General features: G+C 40.5%; 1 protein-coding gene across 2 annotated transcripts in view; it reads left to right on the forward strand.

Annotated features, from left to right (window-relative positions):
• LOC137420825 (talin-2) overlaps nucleotides 1-15,674 on the forward strand; it is a 432,847-nt gene that overhangs the window by 119,266 nt on the left and 297,907 nt on the right. For both annotated transcript variants that reach the window (XM_068106240.2, XM_068106243.2), the window contains exon 3: nucleotides 7,473-7,632. In XM_068106240.2, the coding sequence (XP_067962341.2) occupies nucleotides 7,497-7,632 (136 nt within the window). In that variant the 5' untranslated portion in view covers nucleotides 7,473-7,496. The remainder of the gene's footprint in view (nucleotides 1-7,472; nucleotides 7,633-15,674) is intronic.

A 15,674-nucleotide genomic window follows, 5' to 3' on the forward strand; every position in this document is an offset into this window, starting at 1 on the left:
TTGATTTTGTGTATTTATTATGTTGAAAAAAGTTGTTGGTCCTAATTCTAAGGTTATTAATGAGTGTGAAAAAACACAGCATTCTTGATTTCAATACCCTAACTATAACTCCTATAAATAAATAAAAACTCACTCCCACAATATCCCTAACTTATTGTGAGTAGTGTATCTTGGTCAGACAAACAGACAGACCAAATTGCATATTTTAGTGTGATTACTAAAGGCAAAGGCCTTTTATAAACTGATGTCAAAGTAAAACTTTAACCACCTTTGGGACTTCATGGGCTAAATTTACGAAAGGTGGTTAGTGAGCGTCTTGCTAACACACGCCTAACCCTTTCGTGCTGATACAAACATTATTGTACATGCACAGCTAATTGCCTGTCTAATTAGCAATTTCGGTAGGGAGATTAACAGCCGATTAGTTGTGCGCGTCTAAACAGCCGATTTGCTTATGAAACACCGCACATATCTCCAACATCCAATTGAAATGATGCGCTTGCATAGAATCGCAGCACCACGGACAATTGTTGGAGGGTATTCATTGCTCGTTCTCGTAGGTTGATCCATGTCATCTAGCATTTGATTCAGCAGCCAACAAAATGATTCCTTCTCGAGTCTAACGCCAGACAAATTTTATATTGTCATACTTTTCCAGGGATTGCATATATCCTCGAAGATTCCCAATGCATGTCGGCGAACTGCCCTATTCCTATTCTCTTCTGCCTCCTCTTGAGCTTATTCAAGCACTTCTCATGCATCCATATTCACCATCCCATGTGAACAACCAATTCTTTATAAGCCATGCAATGCTTACTTTAAACCCACTCGCACCCACTCGCACTCACCTTACAACCTGAAGCACACTTACCTTAAACCTTACCTTCCCAACCTTAAACCTTAAATGCAAACCTTAAACACACTCGTAAACATGTCCTCGCCAATGTGTAAAGGTTTCTTTGTTATTTAAACACTTGTGATTAGGTTTTGATCCCGCATTAGGTAATCACTCTTCAGCTATTGGTTTAAACACTTGTGATTAGGTTTTGATCCCGCATTAGATAATCACTCTTCAGCGATTGGTTTAAACACCTGTGATTAGGTTTTGATCCCGCATTAGATAATCACTTTTCAGCGATTGGTTTAAACACTTGTGATTAGGTTTTGATCCCGCATTAGATAATCACTCTTCAGCGATTGGTTTAAACACCTGTGATTAGGTTTTGATCCCACATCAGGTAATCACTTTTCAGCGATTGGCTTAAACACTTGTGATTAGGTTTTGATCCCACATTCGATAATCACTCTTCAGCGATTGGTTTATACACCTGTGATTAGCTTTTGAGCCCGCATTAGATAATCACTCTTCAGCGATTGGTTTAAACACCTGTGATTAGCTTTTGATCCCACATTAGACGATCACTTTTCAGCGATTGGTTTAAACACCTGTGATTAGGTTTTCATCCCACATTAGATAATCACTCTTCAGCGATTGGTTTATACACCTGTGATTAGCTTTTGATTCCGCATTAGACAATCACTCTTACGGGTGATCATCACACAATTAACGATTTTACATGCGTATAACTCTTAAACGCCTTTTGTAAGTTTGGCTCTATAAGTTGCTATTGATGATATTATGAGCAAGGTAATCAGTTTGGCCTTTTGCAATAAATTAATTGTTTACCAATAGAATTACTCTTATTTTGAAACAAAACTAAAAACAACCAACATACTCTCAAAGTGACATAAAATGTACAGTAAAGTGTACAAAAGAATTGTTATCCCAAAACGCTGTACATTACCATTGGGTGTAACAGATATTGCACTGTGTAAGCCTTCGTATTACGCTGGATAAAAATGGAAAAGGAAGGAATATTACTGTCGTAATGCCTGTCTCTTCACAACAATGCCTTCCCAGATTAAATGCATCCCTTAAATTCTTCATAAGAGCTCCCTATTCATATCCACACATAAGCTCTTTGCTGTAGCATCTTGTCTAAGATTTTTGGTTGCATAGCAGATGCCTGTTCAAGTCCTCGCACTCACCCCCCCATCCCTCCCATCCCTTCCAAAACCTCCCGCCCGCACCACAATCCCACTTTTCAGACATGGGTCCTTCTGTCTTATAAATACAATTGGCGACAGTTAGTGGTTGGTGCCTATACCAACAGTGAATGTACAAAAGTTATCATACTGTTTCCATCAACCATGCACTTGCCAAGAGATGTAAAAAGCATTGTGCACTCTGTTACATCATGCAAACTTTTTCTCAGTTTTTGATAGGATTTATAAAAAGTACTTCTTGAAATTCTTTTGAAATTTAATTAATATACACATTGGTATTTTCATTTTGTTTTGAATCTGAACCAAGTCTCACAGAATAGTGCCTAGTCAGCACATTTACCTTTGAGACGTCTAATGTCGGTTCGAGTTCAGCCAGACTGTAAATTGTCAGATTGGTGCTTCCCAGGCAAGTGTTGTGTCCCTCAGATGGAAGTTACTTGAGGTGTCCCATACAGGGGGCATGACCCTGCTCACAGCCTTGTGCTGCATAGGAAAAGAAGAAGAAGATCACACAGTATATTTTGCAAAGAGTAGGTGAATTATTGTCTGTATCCTGGACAAATTACAAATTCCTCCCGAAAGCAGCTTCAGTCGAACATCAGGCCTGGCCATCCGATTTGTGAAAGACGTGGGCCAAACTTCTTCCTCGGCTAACCATTAGAGATTAGCGTGATTTTCCAATTATAAACCGCATCGTGTATAAGCCGCAATCCCCAAAGTATTGATATTTTTGAAAAACAAAGTCGTGTATAAACCACACTTGAATAGTGGCCACAGCTGTAAAAGACCTGTTACAAATTTCTCAGCGACATACAACAATTTGGCTGATTGGAACACTGCTCTCCATACCGGTAATGTGTTAATTGCAAGGAAAACATAAGACACAGGCAAATGTTTATTACTCCCGCCAGGGAGTAATGCATTCGATCGTGTCCGTCCGTGTGTGTGTTCGTGTGTTTGTGAACAAGATATCTGGAAAAGTTCTGAACGGATTTGGATGAAAGTTGCTGGGATGATTGCCCTTGGGATAAGGAAGAATTGATTAGTTTTTGGTGAAGCTCAGGATATTATTCCCGATCCAGGAATTTTTTGAAGGATTTTTTTACCATTGGAAGATAGGGCTCATCTTTTTTTTAAACATTATCTTCTATATATTCTATATTTAACATTGTGATATGAAAATAGTTTTCATATTTGTTGTAAATGTAGTTTAAACTCGTGGTTATGCGTTAGAGCATTGTGTTTTTTTTAGCAGCGTCGTCTTCAATGTTCATTTTTTTTTTTCTAATAAAGACATATTCTGTCATTTTAAAACCACCAAAGTGTGTATTAGGTTTCGCCGTTTCATAAAATGTATCGTTTGATATGTATAATACTTTAAAACTGTTTTTTTTTTTTTTTTTTTTAAACCTCAGACGAAGATATCAACATTTAGCTCAGCGAATGTCATTTGCGGTGTCAGTATTTGATGAACTTATAAAGACGTAGTTCTAGATTTGTCAATGGCTGAGGTATATTAACAAACGAATAAAACAGATTTGGCAAAATTCCAACTTTTCTTTAAAAGATCGCATATTCACCCAGGGTTGTGAGGCTGAAGAAGAAGAAACCTCACATGGGCTTCCCAGACCAAATAAATAATTCTGGTTCTGGCTGTGCGCATTTCAGGTTTATTACTCCCGCCAGGGAGTAACGCATTCGATCGTGTCCGTGTGTGTGTGTGTTCCTATGTTCGTGTGTTTGTGAGCAAGATATCTGGAAAAGTTCTGAACGGATTTGGATGAAAGTTGGTGGGATGATTGCCCTTGGGATAAGGAAGAATTGATTCGTTTTTGGTGAAGCTCAGGATATTATTCTGGATCCAGGAATTTTTTACCATTGGAAGATAGGGCTCAGCAGCGGCCACCCACGGCGGGAGTATGCGCTCTACTGAGTGGCGTTCTAGTTGCTTTCTATCTTTTCTCGAAACACTTTTCAGTGGTAATTAACAATAAAAATGCAGATGCAAAAATTTTGATTAAAAAACCTGTAGTGTTTATAACAATTTGTTTATTTAGTGCAGCTGCTTTGCAAGCAATCAACCAAAGGTATGTACAAAATTGAAACATTACTTGGTTTCTAAAAGTATAATGTCCTGAGGTGAAACTTGCATGTCACTTTTAGAAAACCCTTCAAACTTCGGTATCAGAATGAAATAACTCCAACAGCTCTCAGTGCATTGGTTCATCACCAACGTCACATCATCATCTTCATCTAATTTATCCGAAGCGTCATTTGATGGGAAGAATTTTCTTTAAGCTGTTAACTATTGTCTCTTCTGTGATTTTTTCCCCATGCTTTCAATACCCAAGATGTCATAATCACATAATCACAAATAATTGTAATTTTCTCCTACCAATCTTCAGGCAGTTTCTGACCCACATTTGTTCTCATTTGGACTTGTAAAGTCATAATGTAATGTAATAATGATAATGTATAGAGGTTTAACACAAGTTAGTGCTTTCTGTGTATTGTAGCTTGTTAAGATAGGGGACATTGAATATAGTATTCCAGATTCTGATTCTGATGTTCCATGCTCTGTTAGAGCATCCGTGTTGGCTGTGGAAGCAGTTTCTTGGCTGGGTGGTTTGCCATTGCCTTCTTAGTGTTATACTGGGTGGTTTGCCATTGCCTTCCCGGCAGTATATAGTTAGGGCAGGAATTTTGAATTTGTTCAGGGTGCCGGTGATAGCTCGCCTACTCTTCGTGAAAGACATTGTGGGGTCTTTAATAACCACCAGCTAACGCCTAGTTTAATGTCCTTCCGATGGATGGAGCACACACACACATTTATGAACCACTCTGCCTGTGAAACACCAGGATGGCAGTTTATAGTTGGGTCGAGATTCAAACCCAGGTTAGACACCTTAGAGCCCTTATTCCAGCCAGATTTAATATGTTTATATTATTTATCACATGTAACATAAAGTGCCATTTATTAATAAATTTCGAGCGAATCAACAAACCAGATAGTTTCCTCTGTATTACCCTTTAAAAACAAGACCGAAAGTCTAACAGCGTCGTAGCCAGGCTTGTTTTATACTTTAGTTGAAGACAGACGTAATGACGTAGCATGACACAAAACCACCGCTACTTTAATATATAGAAGATATATTTTAACCTCCAGTAACTTTGCAGTCACTACGAAGGGATTAATGTTATGATTACATTTATTATAATATTAATGTTACATTATCATTATTAGGAAAATTATATCACTATTTTAAAAAACCGAGGCTAATTCCTTACTTCCACGGTTACTCCGCTTATCATTGATTCATGAACCATACACCGCTTCAATCCATCAACTTTCCATTCACGACATTGGGATTAAAGTGTTATGACTTTATTTACTATATTATTATGATTATTATTATTATTATTACGAAAACAATACTACTGAAACGATACACTACTGTATTAAGAAACCTGGGCTTAATTTGTCCGAAGCGTCCAAATGTGAGGCATGAAGCCTAAGGCCTATACGTACCGTATTGTTGGAAGACCCGTAACGCCGATGCTTTTGATATTTCATGGTCGTTTTAACAATTGCTTTGTTTGTGTTTCAGACTGAATGAAAAATGTAAAGGTAGAGCATGGTGATTGTGATATATGACAGGTTCAACGATGTGTTCGGCCTGAACGAAACTGGAATTAAAATGGTGGTGTGCGGAGTCAGCCGCCGTACTGCCGTAATGACATCAGATGTAATCGCATCATCCTGTCATGTGACCAGACCCTCAGCTCTGATTGGTATATGTTTGAGGACATACAGATGGACAAACACTGTTCTAGACGGGCAACGCCGTAAAAAAACCCATAGGGCAGCGCCGTAAAAAACATAATTGATCTCCTTCAGTTGCTGTTGCTGCTGTTATTATTATTGTTATTCAATGGCTAGATTTGATCCCCACCTTTTAGTGAGGTCTGCCTGTGAGCATTTATGGCCAAAGTCTGTCATGGACTTCCTTTCCAAGCCTGCCATTCAAACGGAAGGTGGCAGGAATTTGTATTTTTTTTCAGGGTGCTGGCGATAACTTGCCTACTTTTTGCGAAACATACCGTGGGTTATTTCACATCGATCAAAAGATCAATATAAATTTCACATCAATTCAAACCCAGGCTAGTTGGGATTAATTGGTGAGCTATCGCCGGAGCCATGGCCGAATTACAAATTCCTGCCCACACTAGTCAAAAGTCAGGCCTAGCCAGCCGGTTCGTGAAGACTCAGGCCAAGCCTCCTCCGGCCGACCCACAAGAAAGGTGGGATAATGTTGGCAGTTCAAGAAGAAGAAGAAGAAGAAGGTTGAATTGCAGTGTAATACATTCAGAGGATATTATTTCTGAATTTACTCGTCATTATGAAAATCGGTAAAATTTGATTTCAATTTCAAATGAGATATTCAAATCTGAGCTATGATTAAGCAGGGATTACAGAAATGCCCAACTTAGCCAGCTGGAGTGGTCCCGTGACTCAACGTTTTATTCATTTGTCTTTGTTAAATCACTCTACTTTGTGCCATTGGTGTTCATTCTTGGCATTTTTTCTTCGTCTTTCAAAGATGCTTCCCAAAGATAAGATGAGGCGTGCTGTGAAGGCTCTGTCGATTGAGGTGAAGTTTGGTGCCAATCGCTTTAAATAAATTGACGAAATAATAATGAATATTGCATAATGTTCATAAAGAAAAATATTCATGAGGAGGAGAGCATATCCACCCATCTAGATCCCGGTCTGTTGTGCGTGCCTGAGTAAGCATGTACCTGTGTGACTGTCTCTTTGTCTGTCTGTAACCACAAGTGTTTCGGATTGGTGTATGGTCACATGCTTTTAAAATTAATGCATCTCACCGTTTTCACATTTGTTTTATCCTACTATTTGTTCTTCATGTATTAAATGATGGTCCTTTCACCAGCCTACATCTATAAGGTCAAATGGACGAGTGGTGGCCCTTTGACACACATTTCACAAATGGGTATCATGTGTAACACACAACGTATTAATTGCCATTTTAGATACAGTACTCCATTAAATATGGCTAATTTGAAGCATTACATGGTCTTCCTGATTAACAACGTACCCTTTGACTCATCCATGATTCAACTTTTCATGTAAAGCTCATACTTGATGGTCAAAGTTGGCAAAGGCCTTTGGTTTAAGTCCAGGAACATGTGATGAGTCCCCATTACATTGAAGGGGTAATGTGAAACCCGAGTTTGATTTGTATAATAACACATGCTTCCTGGCATTGTAATCATCTGTGAGAAACTGAGCTTCGAGTCAGAACTTTGAGTTTTGCGAGAACATTATTTGCCTGTGAAGCATTTTTCTCAGTCGCTTGTTCCTTTTTTTTCACGTATTCTTGCAGTTTTGCTGTGAAGCCATCAACATCATGGTGGCCCTATCACTCAAGATCTGTGTCCGCCATTGCAATGTGGTGAAAACGATGCAGTTTGAACCGTCTACCATCATCTGGGATGCCTGCAAGGCAATCCGGGACCGGGTACCTGAGGCCCAGTCAGCAGAAGGTATATTATTACATAAAATATGTCAGTCGCTCTTTATAGTTAGTCTTGTAGTTTTTATTCATAATTTTGCCAAGCCTTATCTTTGTAGTTATTCTGGGTGTGAAACCCACCTAGTTGTGTTAAATAAGCTTGTGCTTTCCAAAATTTGGATTAGCTCTCTTTGATTTCTCATTAGGTTGAAAAATGAATGCTTCTGAATTGAGAGCAAAATAAAAAAGAAAGAGAAGAGGTGGAGGAAGGGGAGTGTTGCAATGTCAGGAAATGCATGAGGTTTTTAACTTGAAATGAAAGTGTTTCGAAATATTTTTGCTCAGATTTTGCATTTGGCAACTGCGCATTCATGTTAACCGTTTATACAAAACTAGTACAGAATAAACTTCCATTCCCTTGTTCCTTCTTTTCCCTGCTGCCATCTTACTTTGCGAATTGAATCCCATTTCCTCTCCTTCTTCCTCTCCACTCTCACTTGCTTGACGTCCCTCCTGCCCCCTCCCCCCTCCCCCCACCCTGCCCACTCAGCAGTTAACTTTCCTGACTGTTTTCATTTCATCTCGGTAAAGTGCATACCTCCACCAGGCTGAACAGTTTGTTTTGTATCCCACTGATGGGCCAGATTTGCATCTAATCCGCTTGTTATTGTCACCTAACAAACTCATCCACCAAGTTTTGTCAGAATCCGTCCACAACTTTTGGAGATATCATGCTATATATCGTTTTTGGCACGATCTCTCAATTATGAATGATCACTTAAAAAATGAAAACATCCTCATTATCTGGTTTCAGATAACATAACCTGCGTCCACTGTCGATGGCTGAGGTAATAATAAATTTAACATTACTAGCAATGGTACAAAATGGGCGGGGCTTCAATTGGGCGGGGCTTCAATTGTGAGGCCCAAATGAAAAGGCAAAATATCAGAAATTGAAGGGTTTTATTTTATTTTAAACGATTTATATAAACATCCGTTAAATCATATCGCACGCAACTCATCACAATCTAAACAGTATTTGTAGAATTTCAATAAAAGCCACATCACTGTTCATATTGGTAAATATTATTCCATCTTGTTTGGAAAAACTGGAAAATTGGAAAATTGGAAAAATTTTCCTAATTGGAAAAATAATATAGTCTATTTTACTCCAGGGGGTCCCAGGATTACCCACCCAAAATTTCGTTCCGATCGGTTCAGCTGTTTTTGCGGTACCTGGGAACAGACAGACAGACAGACAGACAGACATTTGGTGAATTGTAGTAAGATGAAAAGGGGATTAGGCTGGTGGTGAAACAGTCTGAACTCGCTATTATTTCCTCCAAAAAACAGTAAACTAAAATATATCAAAACAATTCTATTTGAACACTTAGGCTGTGTAAATATTTTCAAAACAGATGAGCATCACTATTTCCCGGTGCGCAATGATGCTGCTCAAATTAATTGTGTGACGACACATTTAAATAAAAAAAATTATTTTTAATCTTCCTACTTTCAAAGGAATATGAATGGAAGAGGGAAGGGAGGAAGGTTACTCAATCTGACTAAATTGTTGGTTCACATTTCTTAAGGTTGGCAAGAGCACATATAACTATTTTCTGCTATTTCAAAACAAGTAATTCATTTGATTATATTACTCCGATATCTGCGTATTATGCACAGAGTTGTACATTTTCCAATGTCCCCCTACTTGATTGGAGTGGAACCAGAATTGATGAAGAAATTTGTTCCATGCAGCCAGTTATCCGTGATAGTCGGTGATGCATGTAAAGGAGAATTTTGTTTTTGATGGTTTATCCTTATCTCCCTTTCTTGGAGATGTAGTGTCTGGCATGCAGCGAGTCTAAACTGTTATTTCATTTTGCAATAGTGCAAGCCTTGAATGATGACTGTTTTTTTGCAAAGCTCAGATTGATTTTGAGATTTGTGAGTTATTTTAATTTTCAGCCGTTTCGTGAGCCATGTGTTCTGCGAATGTCAGCATGGTACGTAATGAAGCTGATGGACCCAGGCTTTGGATAATCCCTTGGCTTCTCCTGAACCAAACTAATCATGCCAGTCACATTGCATTGCTATGTTTATCAAAAGGCCCCACTGAGGTTCCTTTTTTTAAACGTTTTTTAATTGTAAATTTGGAGTTGTGAAATACAAACTACTTAGTATTTGAACAAACTCAAAATGTTTTTTGAACAAACTGAACAAACTCAAACTCAAAAATACAAACTCAAAAAGTATTTCTATCAATAAGGTAAGCATGTTTTTGGGTTGGCAGGAGAGTAGCTCTGAAGTAGTGAACTTCCTTTTTGAGCTGATTAGTCTCGATTTGATTCCCAAACCTGAATACAAACTGTCATCCTGGTGATTTGCAGGCAAGGCCTGCAAATCACCGGGATGACAGTTTGTATTCAGGTGCCATTATTTTGGAGGGATGTTAAGCTTGGTGTCCCATTTGCTAACATTCTTGGTGTCCCATTTGCTAATAAGACGTTAAAGATCCCTGGTGCCTTTTGAAAGAAGTCAGCCGTTATGTTCTTGTATGCGTGGCTAAGTTCCAAATGCATGCCAGGATTACCATTGGGCAGAACAATGGAAAACTAGTGTTTTTTTTTTCTTCTGTCTAGTGACTGTTTTGACAGCAAGTGAGCTCTGGAAAGAGCATGGCAATGAATGGAATGCTATTTTGTATTGGGAAATGGTACATTTTCTCAACAAACATCATGTTATTGTGCTTGCCTATTAGCATCCGACGTTTTTATTATATACGAACACAGGTACCCTGTGCTGTTCTAATCCTGTTGGCATTTGAAGAAATCAAATTTTGTTTTTTCTTCTATTTTTTTTGTGGGGTTTAAAACCACTTCCCTAGACCGACTAAGGAATGGTGTCAGGGATTTTTAATATCACCTATACCATAGCTATAAAGGCTTAGGCACTGCAGAGCGATTAAAAATATATCAATAAATATAGCAACTTTTTTTCAAAATGTTATAAAAAATATTTTAAACACTCCCGGGTACTCAGTGATGAACCTCTGAAAGTTTGATGAAGATCCGTTTGGCCCTCTATGGGAAAAATGGCTCAAACTGACAGCAATCTTTTATAATAGAGACAGGCAAAACTGTTGCAGCAGAGGGAGAGGGAGAGGGAGAGAGAGAGAGAGAGAGAGAGAGAGAGAGAGAGAGAGAGAGAGAGAGAGAGAGAGAGACAGACAGACAGACAGACAGACAGACAGACAGACAGACAGACAGACACAGACAGACAGACTTTTGTGTCCTTTTATTATAAAAGTATAAAACCAAAGTATTCCAACTCCACTTCACATACAAATCACAACCTCATTTCCAATGCATTTGCACAAAACACCCCCCATGCCCCATAACTCTTCAAACACAAGAAGGTTCCCCATGTTTACATGATAAGCATGTTCGAGCTTTATACGTGCTGACACCATCCCGATGAAACAAAAAAGTGCATTTTCATTTTTTCCACTACCTAATCTGGCTTTTCTGGTTTTATAAATCGCAAGCTTAGCAATTCCAAGCAAAAAATTCAAAAGAAAAATCACAGAGTTTTTCCTAGTATTACATGCAAGTCCATAAACAAAGATTGTAACAGAAAAAACAATTTTGAATTTACAAAAGATTCGGCTCAGATACAGAAACAGAGATGACAATCTCTTGCACTCAATAAACGCATGATACAAATGTTCAACATTACCACAAAAAGGACATAAATTAGACACAGCAGGGTTAAACTTCTGAACTAACACCTGTGTGGCCAGGGCGTGATGGACCAGTCTCCAATTTAGGTCTCCTGTACGTCCAACAGTAGGACTCCTGTACATTTCATCCCAATTTGGAGTGAGAAATGCTCCTGCAGGTAAAGACTCTTTCCACTTGTTCCTTAAGGGTGCTGCACAGCCCGGTAAGCACACCTCCAGACAAATTCTATACATTGCCCTTTTTCCCATGATGTGGAACACACTGGATTCTTCGCTGTGAGAGGAAAACACACCATGTTGTTCCTGGGCAGTGACTGAGAGTTCAGGGAAGGTTAAACGAAAGTCTACTTCTTCATTTACCCCATTCCACCCAATGTTTAAATCTAAAAAAGTCTGGGATACAATCTTTGTGACCCTGCTCACTATTCTAATTGAACGCAAGCCAATTTTTCCAGAAACAGTGCTGGCAGACGAGAGAGAGAGAGAGAGAGAGAGAGAGAGAGAGAGAGAGAGAGAGAGAGAGAGAGAGAGAGAGAGAGAGAGAGAGAGAGAGAGAGAGAGAGACAGAGATAGAGATAGAGACAGAGACAGAGACAGAGAGAGAGAGAGAGAGAGAGAGAGAGAGAGAAAGAGAAAGAGAAAGAGAAAGAGAGAGAGAAAAAGAGAAAGAGAGAGAGAAAAAGAGAGAGAGAGAGAGAAAGAGAAAAAGAGAGAAAAAGAAAGACAGACCTTGGACATTTCAAGGACAGATTAGGAGGAGGAGGAGGTGGAGGTGGTGGGGGTGGTGGGATGGAGCGATCTGATGTTTCTCATGACAATAGCAGCACCACATCGGTATTTGGCTGCAAATCATCCTGAAACTTTGTTGGCAGCAGTGAGAAAGAGTGATGTCATGCTGAGCAAGACCAGTGACCCATTTGGTCGCTAAAATCTTGCAATCACCATGGTCACGCATATGCTTCCGGGCCTAGGCTTCCAACATGGTTCAACACATTGAAACGGCAAGTCAGATGTACATGCTAAGGCAGGGAACTCCCGTTAGCAGATTGAAACGGGTGTTCTTAAGGGGCGCACAATGACACCAAATGGAATTCGTTAAATACAGTTAATAGCAACGGTAAAAACACTGTTGACGAAGCATTCAAACGCATCCATTTTCAGTTGTTAAGAGGGAGCAGGGTATGGCATGTGGAGGGAACATGTAAAAATTAGTTTTCGTCTTTGAATAATGGCTCGATTCAGTGGTAAGCCAAATGGATGTGCTACGGTATTATACGTGTAAAAGTGTGAGGCATGGTGCATGTATTCACTGATAATGTTAAGGTAGCATGTATATTGTTCTGGAGTGGAATGTGCGATAAGGATATGAATGTATGATAATACATGAAAGCCTCCAGCAAGGAAGGTAAACATCTCGAGGGAAAGCGATAAACCGTGGGTATAAGGTTTGAAAGTGAGATTGCATTGCCAGATTGACTGACTGTATGGACACTGCTGAGGTCGTGCATCTAACAATACGGCCCGGGATTGTGGACCCATTGTTTGGAGAAGCTGTGCACAGAAACCTCGATGAAGAACAAAGCCAATTCAGGCAGTCGGAAAATTTGGCAATCGTTTATATATTACTCAACATTATATATAACTTATTTGAGATGTACAATTGTTTTGAGCTTTGCAATTACAATGAACTTAAGTATAGGGTGTTGTGGAATTTGTATAAATTGATAACTTCCTTTAAATGTTAATTGATTGCTTTTGGAACAACGATTACTGTTCAATAAATAGTTGCATTTGTTTTGAGGAACAGATTTTTGAAGAAAAATAATATAAAACTGTGTTTGTGTGTTGCTTGTTATCTCCATATGTGGGTTTCAGCATTGCAATGGAGCCTTTCAAAGTATCCACGTGTGTGTGTGTGTGTGTGTGTGTGTGTGTGTGTGTGTGTGTGTGTGTGTGTGTGTGTGTGTGTGTGTGTGTGTGTGTGTGTGTGTGTGTGTGTGTGTGTGTGTGTGTGTAAGTTCAAAACACACCTGGCCACAAGTGTGCCGCACTGACCGGGTCCTCAGTCGAAGTCCTCAGCATCATCCCGTTTCGGCCCTTCAACCTCGATACGGTCAGCGAAGGTGGGCCAGGAGGGGCATATACACATCCACATGCAGCAACTACACCTGGATGCATACATACCTCCACCCCCAGCCAGTGCGAACGCAGACTACAACAACAACACCTTCGCATCCAGAATCCACAGCACCAAACAAACATGGTGGAACACTCAAACACCCACCTTTATACCCTTCACCACTCACCAACAAAACACACCAGATCATTCATACACACACATACACACACATACACACCCATACACCCATACACACATACACACACATACACACACATATACACACACACACACACACACACAACACCAACCAACCAACCACCTACGCTTACAACATACACCACTCAACATACAAAAACACACTCGTGGAAAAATTCATGCAAAAACACACCCCCTCACCCACTCACTCATATACACAAAATAAGAAATAATAATAGTAACAAAAAAAAACCAAAAAAAAAAACCACACAACCAACCTACACCGTTCGACATGCCTCCATAAACTTCCTCCATATCCAAAATGAGCCTTTCAAGGCAACCTGGGCCACCTTGTCACACATCCTCCTTTCTGTCCCACACACTCCCAGCCGAGCAAGAAATGCAGAAAAGGAATTGCCAATATACCCTCTACACCCCACCTCAAATGGCTGACATGAAACTCGCCAATCCTTCTCCCTGCACTCTGCCACCAGCTCACTGTACTTTCCTCTCTTCCTCTCATGCACCTCCTCCATGTTCTCTTCCCAAGGTACCGACAATTCCCCTAAGATGACCTGTCTTGTTGCACCTGACCAAATGACAATGTCAGGCCTTAACCTTGTCACACAGATTTCCTCTGGGAATACTAATTGTGGCTTTAGGTCTGCCACCACCTGCCAATCACAAGCATCTGACAGCCCTCTTGCTTTCCACCTCCTCCTCTTTCCACCTCTTACCACTTGGCCCTCTTTGACAAACCACACCTCTCCCCCATCAGTCTCCTTCTCCACTATTCTTTCTCTCGACCTCAGCACCTCTTGTTGCACCATCTGCACCACCACTGCCAGCTACCTGATCATTTTGCCACCTGTATTGTCCTGCTGCCAATGCTACTGAACATGCACTCAGTGCATGCTGTACCATTCCCACACCTCCACACAAATAACATTTCTCCTCCTGCAACAACCCCCACAATCTCAAGTTTACTGGTGACGGAAGCACATCATACGTCGCCCTCAACAGGAAATTCAACAATATTGGCTCCATCCTCCAAATCTCTTGCCACTTCAACATCCTCACCCGCACACCTTCCCACTTCGTCCAAGCACCTTGCTGTGCCTGACCGACTGCTTTCACATATCTCCCCTCCTCTTCCTTTCTTCTCACCTTCCTCTCAACCATCTTCCTCCTCTCTTTCACACATGCCTTTCCCCATCGCTCATGCTTCATCCACCCCAAGCCATGCTTCCCATGCTGTACCATCCCCATGACCTCCTCCTGTTGCAACCGCTCCTCTATCTCGTCCACCTCTGCTCTTGCATTCCACTTCCGACTTCCCTTTTTCTTTGGGAGAGCATTCTTTACCACTGCATCACTTGATTCTCGCAACATCATGAACTCCCGCACCCTCACCACCTTAAATTCCTCAGTTAATGATGTCAAGGGAAACTGGAGTTTTCCACCCTGACCATAAAAGGCAATGTTCGTCAAACAGCGTGGCACTCCCAACCACCTCCTCATAAACCCGCTCACCACAACATCCATCCTCTCCACATGCCCAATCGCAATATCATGCATCATCAATGACCACAATACTCGTGGCATCAATCCAAACTTCAAACACTATACCTTCAACTTACCTGGCAAACCACATCCATCAATCCTCTTCAAACCTCTCAAAAGCTTGTTCCTCACCTCCTCCACCCTTCCCACATCATTCAACTCCACTGTATACCATTTTCCCAAACTCTTCACAGGGGCCTCCACCAATGATGGAACCACCTCCCCTCCCAGCTCAAACCTGTGCATGTTATCCACCACTCCTCATCTCACGACCACACTCCTCGACTTTCTTGCTTTAAATCCCATTCTTCATATAATATATGTAATATATGTGTATATTGTCGTGTTCCCGGTGGTTAACACCCTTGGGGACGAATAGCTGATCGAGCTTTCCTCCAAGGCGTTCAGTCAACTATGGCAGACCTTCTTTCTACGCGCGAGGATTAGTGGA

Source organism: Myxine glutinosa, chromosome 2 (genome assembly GCF_964187855.1).
Source record: "Myxine glutinosa chromosome 2, kmMyxGlut1.1, whole genome shotgun sequence".
Taxonomy (NCBI): Eukaryota; Metazoa; Chordata; class Myxini; order Myxiniformes; family Myxinidae; genus Myxine; species Myxine glutinosa.